A 16696-nucleotide genomic window follows, 5' to 3' on the forward strand; every position below is an offset into this window, starting at 1 on the left:
GACAAGCAATCCATGTTTGTGTTCACCTACACACAAGAAGTACTGACAAATTACCTGTACATTGAATGTTGTCTATTTTATGATCATCTGATCTGTGTCAATGACACTTGTAATTTCAACATGTATTTTTGACACTATTCAATGTTTATAGTGTATGTATATACAATAATCAAATATTTTAATCTTTTTATTATTAAGAAAAGAGATATCTTCTCTTTGAAACCTTGCCTGACCACTCATTCCATTATTTGCACCCCACCTGAACTCTGCACATTAAAGAGAAGACCCATAACACACGTTTGTGCTTATTTGTTCACTTATATTTAAATGAAATCAATGTGTAGGACATGAAAACCACTCAGTAAATAGTTGTGTTTATTGTTGTTGTTGTTGTTGTTATAATCACAGTCCTTTCTCTCTGTTAGGCTATAAGACTAGCAGTAGTCATCTTATTTTTGTATATCCAGCAATTGTCTCAGTACCTGCTACATTTCAAGTGCTTGATAAACATTTCCTAATGAATAAATGAAACTTAGAATCACTCCATTCAGAATTACACTGCGTCCAGCAGAAATATCCATAAAACTGAGGAATGTAAACTAATTCATGCCTTACAGTTTACTCAGTCTTCCACAGCTCATTTGATCAGAAACATAACATGTTGCTAGATTCAGTGTCCATTTAACACCGTGACCTTGAGTCCAAATGGCAGAGAAAGGTCAAACACCTTTTAAAAATTTTTTTGGGAAGCAATACAATGTGCTCAGTAGCCATTGCTTACCTTTACTCCACCCTGAGCTTCTCTCTCAACTGCAAACATACATCCAGGGGAGAAGTGAGTCAGAAACAAGACAAATAAAAGAGTGAGGCTAAATGGGTGAAGGGAGTGGGAGGTACAGTCTTCTAGTTATGAAATGAATAAGTCACCAGGATGAAAGGCACAGCATAGGGAATATAATCAATGATATTGTGATAGTGTTGTATGGTGACAGATGGTAACTACACTAGTGGTGAGCATAGCATAATGTATAGAGTTGTTAAATTACTATGTTGTACACCTGAAACTAATGTTACACATGTCAATTATATTTTAATTTAAAAATGGGGGGAAATGACTTAAAAAATAGTGTGAGACTGAGGAATCATGTAAGCAATAGATTGTCAGGATTGGTGAATGGCTATTTCACATAATATTCGGTAATGTTTCTTTAGTGCTGAAAACATTTCATGACTTATTTTTTAGGCTGTGTCAAAATATTCTTGGCATCAGAATGACTTGATCAAAACATGTACCATTTGATCCCCACAATGACATTATGAGGTAAACAGAGTGCGTCATCTCTGTTTAAAGAAGAGGATTGTAAGGAAATTGACCCTTCACTCAGCTGGGATCTTAAATTGTGACAATTTTTTTAATGGAGTATACTAGTATACTGGGATAATAATGCTATGTTATCACTGCCAAGAAACAACTATTTGTTTTGAAATAGCTGTTAGATTGAAAGTACTCTTCAGATTCTTAAGGGAAGTATTTGAGTGACTTCCAAACTCAAAAACCTTCAGAACAAGGGAGATTTGTTTGTTAGCTTGTTTGTTTGTTTGTTTTTAGGTACTTGAATGACTAACTTGCTCCTTGGAAAGCAAGGGTGCAGAAATCAAAGGCCTGATTGTGCTGAATCCTTCTGTTTGGTCATTATTCAGATTGGTTCCCAGAATGCCACAGTTCAAAGGAAAGGTTCCAAGCTCTGTTTAAAAATCAGAAACTAAAGAGCTTACTCAGCATCCTGCTCACATTACTGTTGCTTGTATTCATCATTTAAAAGTCTTCTGATAACCCTTTTTATGCAATAATATTAGGCTTCGGGGAATTTTCTCAGAACATAGGAAACACCTCCTGACCTAGTTATGATGTAAATGTTTTTTGTGACTATTCCCTCTCTTCAAAGACCTCTGGAACAGCCAGGCTCTTAGGCACAATTGAATCCTGGGGAAGAATTTTACTGAAATGCAGGTTTGTTTGTTTGTTTGTTTGTTTGTTTGTTTGTTTGTTTGTTTGTTTTGTGGTGCTGGTGGTGATGAAGAGGGAGCTTTTCCCTTAGTGGGGAAGGGGGAATTTTACAATGAAACTGGCCCTTGATGCTTACTTAGCCCGGACTGATGAGGACATCCATGTTTGGGGGAATAAGTAACAGTTTTTTTTAGCTCTACTTCAGCATCTAGGAGAGTCAGAATGTGTAGCAGCAATCTACTTGAAAGAACGTTCCTTGAATTTCCCAATTCAAAAGACTGCATAGAGCTAAGACAGAAATAAGAGCACCGAGGGACGAGGGATGTTTTGTATGTCAACCCAAATCACAAAGGCAGGGCTTTTCTAAGGATGTAAGAATTAATATATACCTTTTGGGTTCAGGAGATGGAGTGGAAAGAAGGGATTCTGGAGCAGATATCCCAAAACTATCCCAAGACAGAAACCTTCTTACAAGGTTATCTAGATTTCCTTGACAGGTGCAAGGGCAGGGAAGGCATTTGGTCCTTGAGATAGCGTTTGGTTTGGAAGTTAGGACAATGACGTCCAAGTTTATAGCAATCCAGGTGACCCTGAGCGCAGAAGCACCCGTAGGACTGCGGCACAGAAAATACGCTAGCCTGCCAGTTGCCCCTCCCCCTAGCATTCTTGGGAGATTGGAGTAGCATTGGGGTCGCTGACGCCATCCCTTCCCGCCTCTGGCTCTCAGGGAGCATGCGCCTCCTTCCTCACTTCCTCTCCAGAAGGGAGAGAGTAAGGCTACGCCCTAGCCGACCCGCGGCGGGCCTCGCGTCACAGGAACTTCAGCACCCACGGGGCGGACAGCGCTCTCCTCCACCTGAGGACCTGACTCCCGAGCGCCTGGAGCCTTTCTAATCCCTTTACTGGGTAGCCGCGCGGAGCTCCACCGGCCGCTGGGTCCCTGCCACTCTCCCTCCCCTCGCCCGCCCTCCTAGCTCTTCCTGTTTTTACTCCTCCTTTTCATTCATAACAAAAGCCACAGCTCTGGGAACCCGGTGCCAGGCTGTTTCAGAAGCCAAGCGTGGAAGAATGGGGTTCCTTTGGACCGGCACTTGGATTCTGGTGTTGGTGCTCCAAAGCAGCCCAATTCAAGCTTTCCCCAAGCCGGGAGGCGGTCAAGGTACGTGGGCACTTTTCTTCCCACCTCCCTTTTATTTCGCCACGAAGAGGTAAAGCTTGGCAGAATCCCGTGAATTGTAAATCACCTTGCCTCTTTTCTGATCAGACCGTATCCGTGCGTATTGATAGAGAAATCAGTTCGAATTTAGAAACAGGAAGACAGGTTTTTCCCCCCACACTTTTTGAATGATAGAGTGATAACATGGGTTGTTTTGAAATATTTTGAAACTGGGCGAGGGGGGTGGTTTTTCCGCCTTAAAAAGCGGCATTTTTTTCTAGTTGTCTTACAACCTTTCTCAGATATTTTATTCATACTATGTGCAGCATATGATAAAAGAGCTTTTAATGTGCCAGTAATGCCAATCTAAATTACGCTCTATCTAGCTGGAAACAGCTGGTAAGAGAAGTGTTAGAACTAAATGTTAGATTTCTGGGCAGAAAAATGAAAGTGTAATTCTATTAACTCAGAAAGTACACTAGGATAATAAGCAAGGCAACGTTGATAATCGTCGTTAGTGTATAATCTTGATTATCTTTGTTAATACATATTTTTGTTTCACAGTCATCCAAAAACATTTCTCCTAATATTTGTTTTTCTTTTTTGGAGACTTTATGTAGTAAGAGACATATTGTGTCTTTCCACTGCACAATTAAATTTATATTTGTGTTTGGTTATTCTAGACAAACCCCTACATAATAGAGAATTAAGTGCAGAAAGACCTTTGAATGAACAGGTAGGTCAAAAGTAAAATTATAAATGCTATTTCATTTTACTTTAGTTATTATATTTAATGTAATTATGACATGACATTTTAGACATTTTGAATTCACAAACTTCAGGAGCTTAATAGTAAATTGACAGAAATTAGGATGGAAAATATAGTTTGGGAAATTGTATGTCTTAACAGTTACATACATAGAATTCTGTATAATACATAGAACTGACCATATAATAACCCAGTAAGCCCAATATCACATCCACTCTATTTTAAGACTGCTTAATTTATCAGATTTATCTTTCACCAATATTACAGAAGGGAATTAATATTTGTAGACCATCTGCCCTTTATTTTATCTCATTTAATCCTTATGGCAATGCTTTTAAATAGAAATTATTATCTACATTTTACAAATAAGAAAACTAAATCCTACAGAGATTAAATCATTTAGCTGTCATATTTGGTAAGTAGTGGAGCAATGATTTAAAACCGGGTCTATCTCCGATTTACTTCCCAGATTGCTGAAGCAGAAGCAGACAAGATTAAAAAAACATACCCTCCAGGTAAAAATAAATTATGTTGATATAATTTAAATAATGTAGGTTATGGAACTCTTAACTAAAATGGATGTGTTGGGCTTGGGGGCTTTTTTTCCAGAAAACAAGCCAGGTGAAAGCAATTATTCCTTTGTTGATAACTTGAACCTGCTAAAGGCAATAACAGAAAAGGAAAAAATTGAGAAAGAAAGACAATCTATTAGAAGCTCCCCATATGATAATAAATTGAATGTGGAAGATGTTGATTCAACCAAAAATCGAAGACTGATTGATGATTATGATTCTACTAAGAGTGGACTGAATCATAAATTTCAAGGTAAATGAGGAAAAAGAACTTTTGCTTCCTATTTTCTCTAACATGGAGTCTTCCCATTGTGGGTTAAGAGAAAGTCTTATGTTTTAAAAACAGCCTTTGTATATTCGTAGTCCTGTATTAGTCAGGACCAATATTAAGACAAAGCCCAAATTTTTGTGTGAGGCATCAGATTCACAGAAGCCCAAATTTTATTTTCTCATTTTAAGATTCCTTTACTGATGCATTGAAAACAATTTAAATCTGCTATCTGTGTTTTATGTGATTGAATTCATTTTAACATTCTGATTTATTTTAACTATTAGTACAAAGGAAATACCATAATTCTCAAATAATTAAATCAATAAAATACTCCTCACAAAAGCTGAAATATCCATTACTTCCTTTTCAGTGTTCTTTTCCTAGTCGTATCTTTCTCCCTAGGTCATTCTAACCTTTCCATGGCTTTAATTATCATCTATAGCCTGATGTCTCGTAACACTAGCCCACACTTCTCCTTCTCTGAAATATATATATTACCTATATATAAAATAGTTTTTTCTCTATCCTTGATCACCACCATCCTTGTCCAAACTCTAATCATGTCTCACTTGAACTACAGCAAAATCTTCTAATGGTCTTCCAACATCCACTCTGCCCTTGTCCAACTCAGAGCACCTGGAGTGATCTTGTCAACACACAAGTATGAACTTGTCACTCTTGCATAAAACCCATTAGTAGATTCTTATTCCTCTTGGGAAAAAAACCAAAATCCTTAATGTGACTTCCATAGTCCTAGAAGGACAGATTCCTGTGTTCATCTAGCACACATGATCTGGTAGAAACCTGTTCTTTCCATTCATGACACTTAATATAATTTGTAATTTTACATTCCTAAGTGTGACTACTTATGTCTTTCTCCTTAACTAAACTGAAAACTTCACTAGAACAGAAACATTGTATACCCAGTGTCTGAATGCTTATGAATTCACTGCATGAGTAGATGGATAAAGGAATGAATGAGCAAATAAAATAATACACCAGGGAATAAATGAACTATTGTATCTGAGCATTGAGGAGGAGAATGTATTTTCTGTGCTAAGGACCACTGCTTAAGAGTGACTACAGATTTTCTTTAATGTTTTTATTCTGCTCCAAGGCCACAAGAGAATTATGCTGGTTATCTCTGCCAGAAAACAACTACTGATTAAATATAACTTTTATTGGATATCACAACCTGGGGAAAATTCAGAAGTGTTTTGTATATGACTGGGGTAGGGGAGGTTGTTTATATTTTGAAACATTTCATATTGTGTGCTACTCACAGAAATGTGTTTCTCTTGAATTCTACTCTTTAACCTACAATATTTAGACTAGAAATAAATGGGCAGTGGATATAGCTGCATACAAAACAGTTTCAACTACTTTGATTAACTGACCATCCGATTTAACAAAATTTTTAAAAATAGTCTAATGTTTGTTTGACTACATTTTTTTGGTCAAACTGGTTGTATGTGCAGGCAGAGGCATAGATCTGTTTGTGATCTGACCACTAACCTGAATAACTTATTTTTAAATTGTTCAACATTTTATTACCATCCCAAACGGGTTCAGAACTACCAAGTTCTAGCCCTGATGGCTCTAGGTTTACCCTAGGAGTCATTTCAAGTCCACTTGAGACTACAGAGAAGGCTTTTGGAGAGAATGGTCGATGAGTGAATTACTGGTCTCCTCTCATACCTTGGAAATCCTGGAACTAGGTGGGTTTGGGACCACCAAGTTAACTGGAACCTCAGAGGCATGCAGACTTACATCCCAGAAGGGAGAGTGAGGGAGTGAACTTCTGCAGGCTACTTGTACACCTTTAGGAAGCCTCCAGATGGGCTTGTGGGACTCATCAGGTCTCCTTTTCTATGTTTTCTACAGTATATGTGATTCAGAATTTTTCCAAGTTTCTTTTATGAAGTAGTGCTTTGGGGCCCCTGTGTGTATTCACCAAACAAATATTCATTGAGCAATTACTATGTTTCAGACTATGAACTAGACAATGAGCTCTGTGTCATTAAGTATCATGCCTGAACTATTTATCAGTCTGTTTCCAGTTCTGGCCCATATTAAGACTTTAATAAAAATGTGTTGGACAAATAAATGTCAGGTACCACAAATAGATGCAAAGGATTCAAAAAATCTGGGAAGATGATGACTTAGAAGATGGTCCTTTTACATCCCCTTAGAATGTTGTAGCTGCTTAAAAAGTGTTACGGATGTTGACCTCATATTTGCTTTCCCTCTGAGGGTATATACAGGAGGGGGAAATACGCTCTCGTGAGCAGTAGAGAAGTCACTCTGAGTAATTCTCTCCATTTTAGAGAAGTCAGGGAAAATCAGTGGAAGGTAAGGAGCAATGCCCAAGTGGTCAACTATTAACCCCATCTAGCAAAGGTCTGCTAGGGGAGTCCTAAGCTCCTGGCTCAAGAGAATGCAGCAGTGCAGCAGAGCAAAGAGGCTGTTTCTTCCGAGTGTTGCTTATGTTCTCCCTGTTATGAAGTAAATGAACTGAAAAACAGTCATCTCAGTTATTTTCCAGCTCTGGCAGGCAACCAGTACTCTTCCTTTATTTCAGGTCCTGAGGGATTAAGTGGGAAGGGAAATAAATTTTTCCACCTCTGCATAGACCTTGTGTAGTTTCTGCTCCACATATTCCCTAGAGTCTGTCTTGCAACCCACAAATGGAAGAATCAGACCTGAATAACAGTGAGTCTCTGCTCCTGAGAAACATGGATTAAGAACCCAATCTTCAGTCAGTCAGGAGGGGAACTGGTTTTATGGGTTTTTTCTTAGGGTGTTTTCTGTTTATTAGTTGCTCTGATACAGAGGGATCAAAGGGCTCCTAGCTAATGGATTGGTTCACAGCTCAGCAATAATATACGGTCAGGAAGCTTCTAGTCCTCCATGTATAATCACCCTATTCAGTTTCCTAAGCTTCTTTTCAAACAAAAAGAAAATGTTCTGCCTAAGGCAACGTATATCTTCAGCTGTACAGACTCTGGAAGAAAGGTTGTGAGAGAACTTTCTTGTTTGAATCCTCAAAGTCATGGAAGAAAAAGACAGAATAAAAATAGAAATACTAGGCTCTTCTTTCTTTGAGTAAATATGATCAGAATTATTTAGGCAGATTTTGACCAGAGACTCAATTTTCATTTTCTCTAGAAGGTAATTGCAGTTGGTACAAATCCACTATATATAATAATTTTTAGCTTTCATATAATACTGCACATTAGCTTTCATATAGTACTTTGCAATTTAAAAGGTGCATATACATCTTATTCCCTCTGAACTTCATAATAATCCCATGAAACAGATAATCCTATTATCTCCCTTTACAGTGGTATAGTGGTGTGTATATATAGATATAGATATAGATATAGATATAGATATAGATATATCTATAGATATATAGATATAGATAGATAGATAGATAGATAGATAGATAGATAGATAGATAGATAGATATAGATATATATAGGATATATAGATAACAAGTGGTGTCATGGGCTAAAATTCTGATGTTTCCAATCTGTCTAGAGATGACAGGAAGACGTAAGTGCCTTGTAAATTTGCACATATTAATATATTGATTGATGTGGTCTAGGTTAGAAAAGACCAACTGACACCTGAGAGTTGTCTTGGACCTGGGGCAGTGCTTCCTTGCCACCAACCCTACTGTGCCTTTCCCTCAGGATGGGCTCTTGCTTTACTCTGAAGTAGTGCTGCCACATGTGTTGCCAGGAAAGCCAAGGGTACATATTTGCATCTCTGCAGAGATTTACATAGATTTACATATTGCTTTATACAAATCTGTTGTCTCATTTTAAAAAGTTTAAATTTCAGACACATAAAATAAGTTCCCTGTTCTCTAGAGTAAGGGGCTTATCACATTAAGCTGTCTTCCATAAAGGAGTTCTGACACACGTTCAGTTAGAAGTAAATATTTATTCCAAATAAGTCATCAAATCTTCAGTACACCCTCTCTGATTCTGGGTGGGAGGCAGGTTTCCCCACCCTCAGCCCAGGAATTTGCCAGCAGAAGGAATACGTGTGCAGGTATTACCAGTCTACTCCTTATATGGAAATGGAATACCAAATTATATAATATATAGAAGGGTGTTTTGGACAATATGGCACATTACATAAATATGGCCCACTGTAAAATTTTAAAAAACAACCTTGTTTGTTTTATTAGTGAGAATAAAAAATGGAGAGGCCTTTTGTGTTGTCTTCAGATCTTCCTTTCTCTTACCATGACATAAGTAGCTTTCAGAATTTCCATTACCCTCTTAGCATCTCACCTTTAAGTAAAATTTTATTTCAAACCGAGGGCTTATGTGGACCAAGCAACACCATAAATGCATTCCAAACATATCTGAGTGTACCAGAGCAAGGTACAGATTGTAAATATAATATGATCCATGAAATAGGCCTATGACAGCTATGATATGGAACTGCGATTGCTCTGTCTAGATGATCCAGATGGCCTTCATCAACTAGATGGAACTCCTCTAACTGCTGAAGACATCGTCCAGAAAATTGCTACCAGGATTTATGAGGAAAATGACAGAGGAGTATTTGATAAGATTGTTTCTAAACTGCTGAATCTTGGCCTCGTAAGTCCTGCATGACAATTAACCCATTTCTTAGTACAGTTTGGAATTGGCTAAGAAGCCAAGTCACATGATCCAAGTTGTAGCCAAATGTTTATAACACCTCTACTTTATATTAGTCTCTGTAGGTTTTGAGGACAAATAAGACAATATTCTTCTAGGAGCTTATAGTCTACAGGAGGAACTACACAAACATACACATGCCCACAATGCAAGTGACATCCAAACCATGAAAGCAGTTCAGCATGTCAGAGGATGGGTCATTTACAGTTGGGCAATAAAGAAGAGCTTCAGGGAAGGAGGTGTTTGAGGTCAGCTTAAAAGGATGGTTAGAATTTAACGCGCAGCAGTAAAAGATACGTGAATCGTGAGAAGAGAGTAATAGGTGCAAAGACATGCAATGTTTGGGAAACTGAATGCAATTTAATCGGATCATCCCTCAGCCTGGCTCCCAGGCGTTGTACAGCCCTGTCAGGCTCTAGTAGGGTGATAAATTTGCCTGTTTCAGAGGTTACCTGGCCATGACTTGCAGCTGAGTATTGAGAAATAACCCTCGAGGGACACCTGGGTGCCTCAGTAGGCTGAACGTCTGCTTTCGGCTCAGGTCATGATCTCAGGGTCCTGTGATCGAGCCCCATGTTGGGTTCCTGGCTCGGCGGGGAGCCTGCTTCTCCCTCTCCCCCCTGCTTGTGCTCTCTCTCACTATCTCTCTCTCTCTCTCTCTCAAATGAGTAAATAAATAAAATCTTTTAAAAAGAGAGAGAAGTAACCCTCAAGATGTTTCTCAAAATAAGGATTCCATGGATTCCCAAAGATAGGCCTGATTACTTGTGTGGCCCACAAGCACTTTTCTCCAGGAGTGCTGGGGCAGGCACTAGAATGGCCAGCAACTAACAGAGGCATAAACAAGGGTTGTCTAGAAAGAGGGACCAAAAGATTCTCTCATCTTCTAAAAAATGTATTCAACTACAGAGTTTAGTCTAGATTTTTTAATCACAAGTATGAGAATACCAGTTATATGTGTTTTCACTCTTTATAACAGATCACAGAAAGCCAAGCACACACACTAGAAGATGAGGTAGCAGAGGTTTTACAAAAATTGATCTCAAAGGAAGCCAACACTTATGAGGAGGAACTCAATAAACCGACAAGTGTGACTGAGAGTCAGGCTGGAAAAATACCAGAGAAAGTGGTATGTATATGTGAACTCATATGCACGTCATGGATGTGTGAATATGCATGTGCGTCTATGTCTACTTGTATTTGTATGTAATTAATATCCGACTTGGTGCTCAAGAAGATTTGGGATATGTGACACGTTTAACCCACTTAAAATATATCCTCACGAAATACCAATAAGTTAAAAAATATAAATCAACTCTATGTTGAAAATGAAGATACAGGTTATATTATATTACACAGTAAAGGTTGAATCTTATACTCCACAGTAAATTAACCCATAATGGTAGGTGGAAATGTTATAACCATTCCACATAACAACTGTATGGACTGGAACCAAATATTTCACAGCTCTTTCAGTATACAACTTCTGTTCACAGAATGTCATCATCTGCCTCCAGAACCCAAAAAAAGAAACTCGGGTTGATTTGATCCTCTGCCACACCAGCCTGTGTTCCCCAGAGCTAGTCTCCTGATACTGCCTCTCTGTTATATCCTGAGCTCTTCCACCTGCTCTTTCCTCTTCTCATTGGTTCAGAGGCCTGGAACCATCCTTTACTTGGACTAGTCATTCATCCTTCCTTCCCCTTCCTGGACTCTGTGCCTCTTCATCTTTTCTTTGGCATCCACCAAGCTACTAAAATCTTTCTCCCCTCTTTGAATTCCTTGCAAAACTCTAGATGGAGCTGACACAGAGGGATATAAGAAAATATCAAACTCTTCACCTCTCCACCAGAGCACCCAGACCCCATGGTTCCTCATCCCCTCCAACATTGTATCCCAAATACAAAGAAAAAGAGTGTATAGGCCTATGGTCCTGTTTTGGAGAAGACTAGAAAACAGAAACTGGGTCTGGATTTTTCTTTTACTAGAGAGCATAACAGCTCCCTTTGGTCTCCCTACTTCCGATCTCCACCAGCTTTCATTTTTTTAAACAGCTTTTAAAGATCCACTCAAAACATTCTTGATTTATCAAAGAACTCATGACATTCATTCAAGCCCCCCTCTGAACTGAAAGTGACACAGCTACTATATTTTCCTGATCTTTCACTCACATCTTGTACTCCTTATTCACCCATCTCTAAAACATCCATATACTTGACCTGTTCACTCATGTCATCTAAATGCATTAATGCATTCGAAATATTCATTCAATACATATTTATTGAGGTACCAATTATGAACCAAGCACTGGGGATGTAATGCTCATTCAAAAAGATAGAATCCCTGCTCCCATGAAGCTTAAGGTCTAATGGAAGAAGTAGATGGTCTTCAAATAGTCACCTATTTTAACTACAACTGCCTTAAGTGCTCTGAGGAAAGAAACACGGTTCTATGAGACCTCGTTAAAAAGGAACCTCTTCTGGACTTAGGCTCAGGGAAGGCTTCCCTGAGGAAGTGACTTGAGCCATAACTGAAGGCTGAATAGGAGTTAACTTGTGAATATGAGACCCAGTATGTAGAGAAGAATGTGTGGAGTATCCAAATAGCTGCAACAAGGGCAGGGTGGCTCGCACACAGAGCAATGAGAGGTCATCCTGGGAACGTGAACCCAGGGCAGACCAGGCAAGGCCTTGGATTCTGATCTTTATTGTAGGATCAATGGGAAAACAATGGAGGATTTTAAGCAAAGAAGTTACATGATCATAAAAAGATAACTCTGGCTACAACACGGAAAATGCAGTGTTGGGAATAGATTAGAAGTAGTTGATGCACTGGTTAGAAGGTAAGAGATGAAAGTATCTGGACTAGAGCCAGGTAATGGAGAAAGAGAGAAGTGTACAAATTTGGGATAGATTTTGAAAGTAGGGCCAACAAGGATGGATCAGATGAAGGAAATGAAGAGGAAGAGACAAAAAGTCTCTTAAATTTCTGTCTAGTCCACTGAATGTATAATGGATCATTAACTAAGATGCAGAACACTGGAAATGGATCAGGTCTGGGAGAAAGTGTCCTGTGTACCTTTCCAGATAGCCCTGAAAATTTCACTGAGAAGTGCCCAAGGTGTGACTGTTCTGTTGGTGTTAGATATTCTGACAGGCTTTCCTGTATCCTGTCATCAATTCTATGACTTCAAAGCTCCCCTCCTCGGTAAAAGGCATTTCTATGAGGAGACACTCATGAGAACTGACAGAGGGGAACTTGGCCAAGTAGGAGCCTAGAAATTCCCTGTCTCTTCTCCAGGAGCAGGAGCCAGGGTCCTCAGGTGAAGCATATGTCTCTTAGCCCCAATGACCTTTCCATGTGGCTAGATGCCCACATGCCTGGGAAAGGGTTTGAATCTGCAGGAGCTTGCGAAGGAGGAGGTATTCTTGCACTTCACATTCAAGGGTACCACAGAGGAAAGAATCAAGCTGGATCGTAATTAGTTCTAACAAAATGTTTATTTTTTATTGATTTTTCCCCCCAATGGAAGACTCCAATGGCAGCAATTCAAGATGGTTTTACTAATGGACAAAATGATGAAACAGTATCTAATACCTTAACCTTGACAAATGGCTTGGAAAGGAGAACTAAAATCTACAATGAAGACAACTTGGAGGAACTCCAATATTTCCCAAACTTCTACGCACTGCTGAAAAGTATTGATTCAGGTAAACACTGTGTTTTCTGAACATGTGGAATAGAAACAGTAATTCCAGGAAATGTATGGGTGGGGTTTTTTTCTTCCTGTTTTCAGTTTCTAAAAGCAGCCTTCAATGACATATATTGTGGCCTTGGGGAAAAGAGTTCACGTCAATTTTTTCAAAAGAAGTATACTAGTCATGAAAATATTTAGGAAAGGATAATCAGGAAAGGTGGAGTTTCTGAATAATTTAATCTTCGTGTTAACAGAGCTTTCATTTATTTGTTCAACAAACAGTTACTGGACAAGTGTGGTGTTTGGGGACATAGAGGTGAGCCCTGTGCGGATGAGGAGAGAAATCAGTGTCCCTGCCTGACTTGCTCAGCCTCATATCTTATTGCAAATCTTTTTTTTTTTTCTTTTTAAGGCTGTATTCATTTCCCCTCTTAGTGGGAATGGTGCATATAACATAATTTATCCTTTTAAAAATAATTCAGATTTTTGCTTTTTAGTCATTTTCAGCTTTGGTCTTGAAATGAGTTCAAATGAACTAAACATTGGACCACAGAAGGTCAGGAGCCCTAAACACACTTGGAGAATGATTTGTTTTTTTAAAAACAAAGTCCTTAATGTGCCTTTTTTCTTATCTGTACACCAAAATAGGTTAGCTGAAGATTTCAATTCACATTTTGATTGATCTTCAAAGAAGATAATAGTGGGCACATTTGCTGTTGTTGTTCTTATCCAGACAGATGCTCTGCACTGCTTTATGGCTTTTCCTCTCACTGTTCAGAGATTCAGCCTGGGATTGAACATTTGTAATAAATATTTCCCCAAGAAGTGACTTAGAGTGAGCTGTCATTTCTGGGGAACTTCCATTGTCCTTCAGTACCAGACATTGGCCAAATGGCACCAGCCCCTCTGCTGGTGTCTGCAGGGCTGGTACATCTTGAGGGTCCATTCTCAGCCATCTTGCCCCATTGGATGGCAAATGCCCAGCTCAGAACCGTTGTCATCTTGGTGAGTCACTTCTTGTCAGGGAAGAACATCAGCATGACACCAAATACCTACACAGATGTGACCTTGAACAAATAATGTGATGGCTGAAGTTATTTACTGGTGCTTTTCCAGGATCTCTTCCCCATTTCCTCTCTCACCTTTCTTCTCTCCAAACTTTGGGACTTTGATGATGTTTGAAAGATTCCACTGTATGGGAATGTTTTTTATTTTATTTGTTTTTATCTTTCAGTTTCCTTGACCCCATTATTTCCTTTATTTTTATAGAATTTTAATTTAAATCCTTACACTAAGGTCTTTGATAATACCCATCTGTCTCACCCAAGGTCTGAACCAACTGAGAAATAATAAGATGGGTGAAACACCAAAATATTTCTGATACTGATATAGTCTGGGTTGTAAGTGTTGTAGAATGCAGCTTAGTGTGAGATCCAACAATGGGCTTGCTCACTCCTTGTCCTCAGTCTAGTTCTTGGAACAGCCAATACCAAGGATCATTGGATTCTACAGAGCAGGCACTTGTCTCAGGTCCCTGCCTTCCACTGTTCCAAGGGAGCAAAAAGAAGAAAGATTCCAAATCCCTCTCAGTCAAGAAATATAGACTAATGGCCACTGCCTACCAACTTCATCTGTAGGGAGGGGGAAAGGCCAGGAGTATTTAGAAGAAATCCTTCATGGCAGCTAAAAGAATAGGGAAAATGGGCTCTCCTTTAGCACCTTTCTTAAAAAATGGAAATAGACCTTTTTTTAATTTTAGAATTTATATATATATATATATATTTTATATAATGACTATGGAATCATAAGCCATCCTTTTCTATCAAGATGTAGAACAGTATATCAAATATGAAGAGTTCCCAAGAAACTGTTAATAGTCGTTACCTATAGGGAGTAGGAGTTGGGGGGGTAGGAAGAAAATGTTATTTTCACTATTATTTACTTCTGTACTGTTGGAATATTTTTACCATACGCATATATTCTTTCAAATAAAGTTTAGAAAGCAATATATACTACTATTAAAAGAACAACCTTGCATTATAAAAAAAGATACATGTGTGTTTTTATTTTCAAATATTAAGTTTGATTAATGAAAACAGGTCATTCTTGCCCTGAAAAACATACAGTATCTTTACATGAGTAAAGAAAAATTGTTGGGTCACAAATCTTTCTTTTTGAGTTCTTATTACCTCAGGTTGCAAACTATCATCTACTCTATTAATAAAGTATTTTAGATTAAAGTAAATCTTTTTGGAGAAGTTATAATTGCCCATTTCTGGAAAAGTTCAGTATACCTATACATTATCCTGTATTCCAAATCAAGTCTTAGGCTTTCTGTCAATTAAATATATATGGTTTCAGGGGCGCCTGGATGGCTCAGTCGTTAAGCATCTGCCTTTGGCTCAGAACGTGATCCCAGGGTCCTGGGATTGAGCCCCGCATTGGGCTCCCTGCTCAGCGGGAAGCCTGCTTCTCCCTCTCCCACTCCCCCTACTTGTGTTCCCTCTCTTGCTGTGTCTCTGTCAAATAAATAAATAAAATCTTCAAAAAATATATATATATATGGTTTCAGCTATAAAGGTAGGGAGAAATATTTCAATAAAACGTCATTCTTCATACCCCCTTCTGTTTACCCCCCCCCCTTCATTCTTCCCTTCCATGAGAGACTGTGGACTCTGGGAAACAAACTGAGGGCTTCAGAGGGGGAGGGAGGTGGGGGATTGGGATAGGCCGGTGATGGGTGTTAAGGAGGGCACATATTGCATGGTGCACTGGGTGTTATACGCAAATAATGAATCATGGAGCATTGCATCAAAAACTGGGGATGTACTGTATGGTGACTAACATAACATAATAAAAAATTATTAAAAAAATGTCATTCTTCATAAATTGGCACTGAAAGAGGAAGCTATCCTCCACTAGTTTTTTAAAAAAATTATTCTGTTCTTTTATATAGAAAAAGAGGCAAAAGAGAAAGAAACACTGATTACTATCATGAAAACATTGATTGACTTTGTGAAGATGATGGTAAAGTATGGCACAATATCTCCAGAAGAAGGCGTTTCCTACCTCGGTGAGAGTCCTCTCTGTTTTGTTTTTACTGTAATAGTTTTCATTGTCAAAGTGAAATAGGGATTTGGCAATAATAACCTCACAAATTTGATCATTTATGCCAAAAGAGCCCAAAGCACCTGGGTAACGGGAATTGACCAGCTTGATAATGCATACAAATAAAATTAACCAGAAGTTTTCAACTCTTTACAGATACAGCTTAAGTACAAACATTTCACATTTATTACATGTTTTCTTACTAACATTTTCTAAATATCTCCATGGAGACAATTTTATTAAAATTTGACCCTCTTTTTTTTTTTTTCCAATTGTGTTTGGATGGTCAGGATTAAAAGAGTTGATTTTAACCAGTGAGATCTGTGTGTGTGGGAAGGAAAGAGCCCTGGAGTGGGCAGCAGAAATGATGCCCCCTGGTCCAGCTCGGCCACAGACAAGCTCCGTCCCATGGGGGAAGGCACTCACCTTACTT

The 16696-nt window shown here is 38.6% G+C and overlaps 1 protein-coding gene across 3 annotated transcripts in view; it reads left to right on the top strand.

Annotated features, from left to right (window-relative positions):
* Positions 1 to 2834: 2834 nt before the first annotated feature.
* Positions 2835 to 16696, top strand: part of SCG3 (secretogranin III) — a 36715-nt gene continuing 22853 nt past the window's right edge. The window contains exons 1-8 of one of the 3 annotated variants that reach the window (XM_026518478.4): positions 2835 to 3167; positions 3848 to 3900; positions 4403 to 4448; positions 4543 to 4758; positions 9256 to 9398; positions 10438 to 10587; positions 12991 to 13168; positions 16112 to 16228. In XM_026518478.4, coding sequence (XP_026374263.3) covers positions 3077 to 3167; positions 3848 to 3900; positions 4403 to 4448; positions 4543 to 4758; positions 9256 to 9398; positions 10438 to 10587; positions 12991 to 13168; positions 16112 to 16228 — 994 coding nt within the window. In that variant the 5' untranslated portion in view covers positions 2835 to 3076. The remainder of the gene's footprint in view (positions 3168 to 3847; positions 3901 to 4402; positions 4449 to 4542; positions 4759 to 9255; positions 9399 to 10437; positions 10588 to 12990; positions 13169 to 16111; positions 16229 to 16696) is intronic. The other 2 variants (XM_048219980.2, XM_026518480.4) reach the window with 2 other exon arrangements.

Source organism: Ursus arctos, unplaced genomic scaffold, assembly GCF_023065955.2.
Source record: "Ursus arctos isolate Adak ecotype North America unplaced genomic scaffold, UrsArc2.0 scaffold_36, whole genome shotgun sequence".
In the NCBI taxonomy this organism is placed as follows: Eukaryota; Metazoa; Chordata; class Mammalia; order Carnivora; family Ursidae; genus Ursus; species Ursus arctos.